At 47.2% G+C, this 10,343-nt stretch overlaps 1 protein-coding gene across 1 annotated transcript in view; it reads left to right on the forward strand.

Moving 5' to 3' along the window:
• LOC102374654 (sulfotransferase 1 family member D1-like) overlaps positions 1–10,343 on the forward strand; it is a 41,402-nt gene that overhangs the window by 16,312 nt on the left and 14,747 nt on the right. The window contains exons 8-9 of the mRNA XM_025208749.1: positions 837–1,017; positions 2,040–2,189. Coding sequence (XP_025064534.1) covers positions 837–1,017; positions 2,040–2,152 — 294 coding nt within the window. The 3' untranslated portion in view covers positions 2,153–2,189. The remainder of the gene's footprint in view (positions 1–836; positions 1,018–2,039; positions 2,190–10,343) is intronic.

The raw sequence follows: 10,343 nt of genomic DNA on the forward strand, positions 1-10,343 counted from the left end.
AACTGGTTGGCTCCTTCTAATTCTGTCTGGTTGGTTTAGATCACGGGCGGGCAATTATTTCGGGCAGAGGGCTGCATACTAAGTTTTGGCAAGCCATTGAGGGCCGCATGACAGGCAGCAAGGGGCAGATAAATACTAATTTTCTAAATTTTTTAGGGGCCCCGCAGGCCAGATAGAATGGGCTGGCGGGCCGTATGTGCCCACGGGCCGCATTTTGCCCACCCCTGGTTTAGATATTGGCTTGTTGGATGAAGCCCCTTCTTTCCATCTGATTAAAAGAAGAGAGGGAAGGGTAGAGGGTCTTGATAGCAAAACAGAGTGTACATCTCTGCTTTTCAAAAGAGAACAGAATCCAGGTGAGACCCTTGAGCTAAGATGTTACCAGCACTGAACCTCAACTTAATCTTCATATTTGTTATGAACACCTGTTGGTTTTGTTTCCTCTTGCCTCCATCCCACCATGATCCCACACTTGGTGATTTCCCTGTTAGAAATATCATGTGGTATTGACGCAATGTGTAGTAGCTATCTGGGCAAATGGAACATCTTGCTGAGGATGCATTGCAAGCTGTAGAAGTTACTGTGCCTTCCTGCCTGCTGACTCTGGTTTTCACAGGAGAGACAAGTCACTGGTTATTGTGATGCATTAAGGAGTCAAAACACTAAGCTAATCTAAGGCCTGATCTAAATCCTCTTGTCTCTGGATCAGGCAACACGTGGAACCCAAAGAGCATTATCATATTCTACAAGGGATTTAAAGACAGTTAAACCCACTCCTACGCTGTTGTGTTTCAGCGTACCTTCTCATCTGATGGTTGGTTTGCTTATCGCTGCAGGACCCAAAGCGGGAAGTACAGAAGGTAATTCAATTCCTGGGAAAGGACCTGAAGGAGGAGGTGGTGAATAAAATCCTCCATCACACCTCATTCCAGGAGATGAAGAAGAACCCCTCTGTCAACTACGAAACAATGCCCAGCTGGGCTCTGGACCACAGTATATCTCCGTTCATGAGGAAAGGTGAGCGGCAGGAGAGAAGAAACAGTAGAGTGACAGCAGGGTTGGGAATAGCTGTACACGATATTTTTTTAATGCACCTTCACATGACAGGAATTCCTGGTGTCCAGATTCTTTCTCTATGAACCAAGCCCAGCTGCTAAAGATGGGGCTGCCCAGAGGACCAGCAGTTAGAGGAATATCCTAGATAGGCCTGCCCATGTAATTCTTAGGTTGCAGATCTTGCTCCTGCTCTCTCAAGGGCACAGCTAATTTTTTGCCTTGGGCTCAGTTCAGACATCAGGAATTTGGGGCTAAGGCTTCCTGCTTTGCTACCAAGTCTATTCAGGTTGCCCTTGTGGCATGCACATAGTCCTGAGACCATGGGTGGGCAAGAGCTGGTCTATAGCAGGGTTGGCAACCTTTTGCTAGCACAGGCTGTCCTTTGTGACCCAGTCCTTGCTGAGGGCTGCAAGTCCCTGAACCTGCGGAGCAGCCAGCTGTCTGTGCTTGTCCTCACCACTGATCTCCAGTCTTTGTGCAGTGAGGGTAAGTGCAAACCCAGCGCAGCATCAGGCTCTGCTGCAGAGGGAAGGTCTGTGGAGCAAATGAGCAGCACAGAGCAGCTCCATGTTGTTGATCCTCCATGCCGGATCAGACCTTCATGGGCCAGATAGGACATCTTTGTGGGCTGGATCTGGCTTACGAATGCATGTGGCTGAACCCTGGCCTACAGCACACCTCTGTTCCAGGCACATGATCTATATGGCACATCCCTGAAGATGTAATACTGCCAGCATCTTTCCCAGCTCCTTCCCCAAACTTGTGCAAATATTCAGCCTCAAGCTGTTTCTGTTTCTGCAAGCAAAGGAAGTGTCAAGAGTGCTGAACCAGGATGCTGGCCAGCCAGCACGCAGGCTGTAATGCTCTGCATGGGGCCTTGGAAGTGTTACTGGGAAAGGAGAGGACAGTTCTCAGATCCCGGCCAGGGGGCAGAATAGCTCTGCAGTGCACACCGATCTGGTCATTTGTTTTGTTCCCACCAGGGATTTCAGGGGACTGGAAGAATCATTTCACGGTGGCCCAGAACGAGAGATTCAACAGGCACTATGAAGAGCAGATGAAGGGCTCGGCACTCAGATTCCGCATGGAGATATGAAGTCTCCCTGCCCCGGGGTGGGAGGCAGACAAAGGAGGTGAACAGAGAGCCCTGAGGAAGTGTGCATTGTTTTAAATATCATCCTGATTGCCAGGAGCCTCCCTTTTTCTACCTCTGCAGTGCAAATGGAGTCTGAACTCTGCCCCCTGGGTTGAAGGTTGTAAGACATATTGAAAGTTGTACTCTAATAATCTGCAAGAGAAATTTTGCTCCTAATGAATGCATCCTAACCACACATGGTGGGGTATTTGCTGCGGATTTCTCAAAGGACAATCAAATGATATAGGGCTAGGGGTAGCATTGATGCATTTCCTTCTCCTAGTGAAAGCAAGGTGGGGCAAGGGAATCCTTTCCTTTGCTTTTCTGTTGCTGACCTGGAAAGGCAGCCAAGTGAAGGGTCACAGCAGCTGGGATGTACTGAGCCAGTCCGTCCATCTCAGATTGATTTATTGTGGGCCAGAGTTCAAGTAGGCTGGCAATGAACAGGAGAGTGTAAAGGTTTAATCAACTTCCAAATAAAATTCTGTCTGTGTTTAATTTCTCTAGTCCACTGGCTGCATGATTCTAGCCCAGGGAAAAGGAGGCAGGATGTTAGGAAGAGAGAAGGTGTGTTTTGCTGGCAGTGAGTGATGGGTCAAGCAGAGAGGTGGGAGATTTTATGGAGCATGGGCAAGTCTTGAGGGACTTGTCCATCAGTACCCACAACCCAGCCACCCCTGGAAATGCACAGCACCTTGGTGAGTGCTATGGATTATGCATAGACAGGTGTCTGGGAATAGTTGTCTTCTCAAAACTGCCCTCTACCCTTCACTGTTGTTACACCTCATCAAATTCCTTCTGACCCTTCCCTTCAGTCTCACTCATTGTGCAATGTAGTAGGTTGCTCCCCAGATGCTTCCATGATGCAAAAACAAAGCAGATCGTCCTGGGAACAGCACTTTCCCATACCCACTCTGTACTTCTTTCTTGGCAAGCCCATAGTCAGCGGGGGAAATTTAGGCTTTGTCACTTTGTCCAACCTGAAAATCTACCAGCCTTCTGCATTTCCCCTTGCTCATTTATAAGCAGGGAGGCTGAGAGCTTTAGAAAGAGCAGCCTAAGTGTAGGCTTAAATTCCCTTTTCTGTACCTAACTAGAGGGCCTGAGTTTCCCAAAGTGTTGAGAACCCTATAGCTTACATCCTAGTCACTTAGGATTCTCCAAGGAGTCTCAGGGATTTCAGTGCCCATATCCCACTGAATGTAATGGGAGACGGTGCAAAATGCCCTGGGGCCTCTCGGAAAAAGGGAGGCTGTCACATGCCAAGTACATTAAAAAATTAATCAGAACTTGTGGTAGAGTTCTGATTAATAGAACTCTGGTCTTTTATTAGACCAACTAGATTTTTGCAAAAAAAAATTCTTTAATTGCAAGCTTTTGGGCACAAGCACCCTTCTTCAGGCATAGGAGAAAAGATTTTCATAGATTTCATAGACATTAGGGGCTGGAAGGGACCTCGCATGATCATCGAGTCCAGCCTCCCTGCCATAGGCAGGGAGGCCGCTGGGGGACCATCGAGCCCCCCCCCCCTGCCATAGGCAGGAAGTCTGCTGAGGTCAAATGATCCCAGCAAGATATGCATCCAAATGCCTTTTGAATGGGTCCAGAGTAGGTGCTTGCACCACATCTGGGGGGAGTCTGTTCCAGACCCCTGGATACTTAGACTGTAAAGGAGTTTTTCCTTATGTCCAGTCTAAATCGGCCTCAGGAGTTTGTGGCTGTTAGACCTTGTTATCCCTTGGTGGGCCCTGGTGAACAACTGTTCTCCCAGATCTTGGTGCATCCCCTTTATATACTGATAATCTGCCACCAAGTCCCCCCCGAGCCTTCTCTTCCCCAGGCTGAAGAGTCCCATGTTGCTCAGCCTCTCCTTGTAAGGCTTGCTCTCTTGGCCTTTGATCATACAGGTGGCTCTCCTTTGGACTCTCTCAAGCTTATCCATGTCCCTCCTGAAGTGGGGTGCCCAAAACTGGATGCAGTACTCCAGCTGTGGCCTCACTAAGGCCAAGTAGAGTGGGGAGATGACATCTCTGGTTTTGCTTGAGCTGCATCGGTGGATTCATGCCAGAGTTTGGTTTGCTTTGCCAGCCATGGCATTGCATTGGTGACTCATGTTCATCTTGTAGTCAATCAAGACCCCCAAGTCTCCTTTAGTTATGGTGCTAGCAAGTGTAGCACTGCCGAGCCTATAAGTATGATGCTGGCTCTTCCTCCCAAGGTGGAGCATCCTGCACTTTTCCCTGTTAAATGCCATCAAGTTTTGGTTTGCCCACCTTGTGAACATGTCTGAGTCATAAAAGTTACCTTTAGCAACTAGGGGTAAGCTGCAGTCATGCAACTCTCCCTATGAGGAAAGGCTGAGGGACCTGAACCTGTTCAGCCTCAGCAAACGGAGGCTGAGCGGGAATTTGGTGGTTGCCTACAAACTCGTTAGGGGAGATCAGCAGCAAATAGGAAGGGTCCTATTCCCCCCAGCACCATCTGGAGTGACGAGGAACAATGGCCAGAAGCTGCTGGAGAATAGGTTCAGGTTAGAGAGTAGGAGGCACTATTTCACTGTTAGGGTGGCTAGGATCTGGAACCAACTTCCTAGGGAAGTGGTCCTCACTCCTACCTTGGGTAAATTCAAAAAGAGGTTGGATGAACACCTGTCTGGGGTCATGTGATCCCAGCGTGTGCTCCGGCCAGTGGTGAGGGGTAAGACTAGATGATCTATTTAGGTCCCTTCTGACCCCTAACTACTATGAAACTATGAAACTCTTACACTGGTATGGGGTAGTTATACCCTTGATCAGGGTTGCCAACTCTCTGTAATTTTGTAGACCATCTGTCTTCTTCTTTTCTTCAGCAATCCTTCCCAGTTGAGGATGATTGTCTTCCATGACTTCCATGTCTTATCTATGTGTCCAAAGATGGCTGATGAAGCCTATCCAGGACCAACAGACTCTACTGCAGCTTGAACATGTGTTTCCATGTGGGGGTGGGGTGTCGCTGGAAAATTATGCTTTCTGTAAAAAACACAAAACTGCTGGAGCTGATTGAAGCTCAGTAGTGGGAAATAAGCTGGGTGCAGTGTTGGACCACAGCTAAAACACAGAAGCTCTACCTGGTATCTGAGGGGAGCACAGTACCTTGAAGTGCTCTTCTCAGGATTTTGTGGCTCCATAGCTCCTTCCCCTAGTTCTACCCATGTGCTGGTACTGATTGTAACACTGCTGGGTGGCAGTAAAAACATGTCAGTACAAATGTTTGGTTGTCAGTAAAAGCTTGTAGATTATCAGAAAAAAAGTTGTCTTGGGTTGACAAACTTGGCTGTAACTTATGTGCCCACTCCATGTTTATACCCATGTAGAGATTGTTTACACTGGTATAATCATGTTATTTATCTAAGCCCTTTGTCTCCCTGCACTGCCATTCCCCATCTAGAACAGCATCACTTTTCAGCCTCTCTAGGTGAGGGCTTTGAAGATTTAAGTTTATGAGTGAAGCAGTAAATAGATAACAGAAGTACTTAGAAAGAAAATATGAAATAAAGTTTTTGAAAGAAAGACTGTTCCAGGGCACATCAGATTGTCAGATTTCTGTGAGCTTCCCCTGAGCCTGGTGCGTAGGTGGAATAGGATACTTCTGGAATTGGAATAAGCGATCTGCTTGTTATCGAACATGTTAATCGTATGGTTCTGGAGAGTAAGGTAAGTGCATTTTTATTATGCAGCATACAACTCTTTTGAATGAGTAATGCAAACCATGTGGGTTAGGGTGCACTAGAAATGAATCCTTTGAATAGGAGGTGGGGTTTTGAAAAGGGAAGCCCTACAATCTCACAGCTGTGATTTCAGTGAAGCTCAAATGAGCATTGCTGGTAAAACACTTTGTTTTCTCTGAAATCAGTGACAGACTGCTTGTTCCCACTCATATTTGGTCTGTTTGTCACATAATTTCTCTAAGCGTAAGGTAAGCAGAGACCAGTCTTCTAAACCCCAAACTTCCACCAGATTTTTAAGCTAGCTTTCAGTGGTGCATTATTTCCCCATACACAGAGAGCACCCCTGAAAGGGGGCTAATTACAATTACATTTGGTCTCTATCAACAGCTAATAAGGAGCTAACGTTCCTTTATATGATCCATATGTCTGTATGTAACATGCTGCTTATACAAACACTGAAACATAAAACATATTTTACACTGAACAAACAATCAGCATTTTGCTTATTTGACCAACTATCAGCCAGTGCTTGTGTTAAGAAGCTTTCTGACCGGACAATGGCTGAATGCATCTCAAAAGGAAAATACAACACATGCACAGCAAAGAGAACACCTAAACTTTGGAAACAAATGTCTATCTGCAGGAGGAAATGATACAGAAAGATAGGAATATTTCTATCATCCTTGAACAGAATGAAGGATAAGATGAGAAAGTCTCTTGAGGAACAGTATAAAGGGACCCCCAGCGTAGGGGAAAGAAGGAACCCAGGCAGGGAGGCTGGAGAGTCACCCAAGAAATGACTGGGTTTGCTGGCTGCTGGGACGACAGACAATGCCAGGAAGATACTGCATGTTAGAGAGTAGCAGAGAAGTGTTTCTGGTTTTGTTTCGTAGTTCTGTCTCCAGACCTACAGTCCTTTTGTTTCTGTGTCTCTGTTTTAGGTAATAGCCCTGAGTTGGGTTTTCACCTTGTAGTTTGTCTGGTGGTAATGGTGAGTTCAGGGTGGCTGGCTGCCACAGGTATTTTGTTTCTAGGAGAACTGCAGACCTACGGCATTTACAATCCCAGAGAACCCCTCAGAGCTGGAGGGTGCCTCCTCCACCAACCTGTAAGGTCTGTTCCTACTGCTTAGACTGAAATTTGCTACAAGAGATGAGTCTCTCAGGTGCCAGATCTGGTCAAAATCCAAAGGATACACAGCATGGCAATGGGCAGAGACTCTACGGCTCTGGGGTCACCCCCAAGGTCAGGCCAAGGGGGACTGTCTTACTAACAAAAGGCAGGCCTTTGAAAAGGATAGTTCATATCTTCCACCTTCAGCTTTGTTCCTGGAAAGGGATGTGGAGGAGCTGGTATCAAATTCACTTCATAGTAATTTTAGTCCCTAATTCAGAGTTAAGACCCTATAAACTCACTAGGGGGGACCAGAAGGGTTTGGGGGAGACCTTGTTTCCCCTAGCGCCCCCCGGGATAACAAGGAATAACGGCCACAAGTTGTTGGACAGTGGGTTTAGATTAGACATCCGTAAGAACTACTTCACAGTCAGGGCAGCTAGGATCTGGAACCAACTTCCAAGGGAAGTGGTGCTGGCTCCTACCCTGGGGGTCTTTAAGAAGTGGCTCGATGCCTACCTGGCTGGGGTCACTTGAGCCCAGTTTTCCTCCTGCCCAGGCAGGGGGTCGGACTTGAAGATCTACAAGGTCCCTTCCGACCCTACTTTTATGATTCTATGATGACCTCTTGTACTGGGGAGCTGGGGAGCTTACTGTTTCTGCCGTTCTGCTCTGGTGAGTTTTTCAGTCTCCTGCCTCCTACTCTCTAACCTGAACCTATTCTCCAGCAGCTTCTGGCCATTGTTCCTCGTCACTCCAGGTGGTGCTGGGGGGAATAGGACCCTTCCTATTTGCTGCTGATCTCCCCTAATGAGTTTGTAGGCAGCCATCAAATTCCCGCTCAGCCTCCGTTTGCTGAGGCTGAACAGGTTCAGGTCCCTCAGCCTTTCCTCATAGGGAGAGTTGCATGACTGCAGCTTACCCCTAGTTGCTAAAGGTAACTAGGCTACTATATGCCATATTTACTTGAATATAAGACAAAGTTTGTGCCCCCAATCAACATGGGGAAAAAGAGCTCCTTGTCTTACATTTGTATACGAGGAAACCTCATTAAATACATTGTCTATCATTAAACTGCTGCCAAAAACAGCATGTGCTCAATAATGGAAACCAATTATATAATGGAAACCAATAATGGAAACCAATAAAAGAAACCAATTCAATCATCCTCATGGAAAGAGACAGGCTACATCTCTCTTTAAGAGGTAAGAGTCTGTTCTCTTCCAGGTTGGCTGCTCTCTTACACAGGGCTTTAAACTAGGTTCGTCAGGGGACAGGGATGTTGATGACAGAGTGATACCAGGAACTATGAGCCAGGTGCTGGAACAGTCCAGGAAATACCAAGGGCCCCACTAAGCATCAGAATGGGGAAGTAGTAAGGGCACCTATTGGGAGGCTTACATGTCTGTATACTAATGCTAGGAGCATGGGGAACAAGCAGGAGGAACTTGCACTCCTGCTTGCAAACAAAGAATTTGACCTGGTTGGGCTATCAGAAACCCGATGGGACCCTACCTATGACGGGGCAGTGGGCATTGAGGGCTAGAGGCTGTACAGACAGGATAGAGTGGGGAAAAAGTGGGGCAGGCATTGCTTTCTATGTTAAAGAGCAATATGCATCTTGTGTAGTTATGTTGGACCTAGAAGAAGGGCAAACTGAGGTACTATGGGTCAAATTACAGGGGGGTTGGGGAGAAAGGGACTTGGTAGTGGGGGTATATTACAGACCCCCACACCAGGGAAACGAGTTAGACCTAGAATTCTTGAGGCAGCTCTAAGAGGCAGCACGCTCAAAGGACCTGGTTGTCATGGGTGACCTAAATTCCCAGACATCTGGGAATTTAGGGGGTCGGACTCGATGATCTATTGAGGTCCCTTCCGACCCTAACATCTATGAATCTATGAATCTGCTGGGAGGAACAGGCAGCCAGGTCTGCCCACTCACTTAAGTTTCTAACCTGCTTACAGGACCTTCACCTAACACAGGAGGTAAATGTTCCCACTAGGGGGGGAGATGCCTTACTAGACTTAGTGCTGGCCACAAGGGATGACTTGGTGGAGGATCTGCAGGTACAAGGTAACCTAGGCAATAGTGACCACCTATTGATAGAATTCACTATCTGGCGAAAGGTGGGGAAGATAACTAGTAGGACTGAAGTGCTAGATTTCAGGAAGGCCAACTTCAACAAGCTCAGGAGTTTAGTTGGGGAGGGATTGACAGGCAAAAGCATTGGTGAGATGGGAGTCCAGGAAGAGTGGGCGTTTCTCAAGGGACTGATCCTGCAGGCACAGAAAAGGATCATCCCAGTACACATCAAGCAGAGCAAAAGAGCAAAGAAACCCTCTTGGTTGAGCAAGGAAATCCAAGAGAGCCTGGAGGGGAAAAGAGAGGCTACATGCTGTGGAAGCAGGGGGCAGCCACCCAGGAGGAGTATACCTGTTTGGCTCGAGCTTGCAGGGAAGCAGTGAGGAGAGCCAAAGCGGAAATGGAGCTTAGGCTGGCAGCGAAAGTTAAGGATAACAAAAAGTCATTCTTTAAATACATAGGAAGCAAAAAGAAAGTGCAGGGTAACATAGGATCCCTTCAAGGTGGACTAGGGCAATGGGTAACAGATAGGATGGCCAAAGCGGAGCTCCTAAATGATTTCTTTGTATCTGTGTTCCTGGACATGGATACAAGCATGCATCCCAATGGGACTTTAGGTAAGTGCAAGATAGATACCAACCCACCAACAATTAGCTCTGACCTAGTAAAGGGGCACTTGAAGGGGCTGGATGTATTTAAGTCAATAAGCCCTGATGATCTTCATCCTAGGGTACTTAGGAAATTAGCTGGAGTCATAGCAGAACCACTGGTCCAACTGTTTGCGTACTCGTGGCATTCAGGACAGGTCCCAGAGGACTGGAAAAGGGCCAATGTAGTCCCTATTTTCAAGAAAGGGAGGAAGGAGGAACCAGATAACTATAGGCCAGTTAACCTTACCTCTATCCTTGGCAAGACCTTTGAGAAAATTGTTAAGGATCACATTTGTGGGGGACCAGCAGGTAAAACAATGCTAAGAGGCAACCAGCATGGGTTCACGGCAGGTAGATCCTGCCTGACTAACCAGGTTTCTTTTTACAACTGGGTCACAAAGTACTTGGATGAAGGAACAGAGGTAGATGTTATTTACTTAGATTTTTAAAAGGCCTTTGACACAATCTAAGATACACATTAAAGAGTATCGGTCCAAGGACCGAACCCTGTGGGACCCCACTTCCCACACCCTTCCAGGTTGAAACCGACCCATCCACCACGACTCTCTGGGTGCGGCCCTCCAGCCAATTCGCCAC

This window comes from Alligator sinensis, unplaced genomic scaffold (genome assembly GCF_000455745.1).
Source record: "Alligator sinensis unplaced genomic scaffold, ASM45574v1 scaffold320_1, whole genome shotgun sequence".
In the NCBI taxonomy this organism is placed as follows: Eukaryota; Metazoa; Chordata; order Crocodylia; family Alligatoridae; genus Alligator; species Alligator sinensis.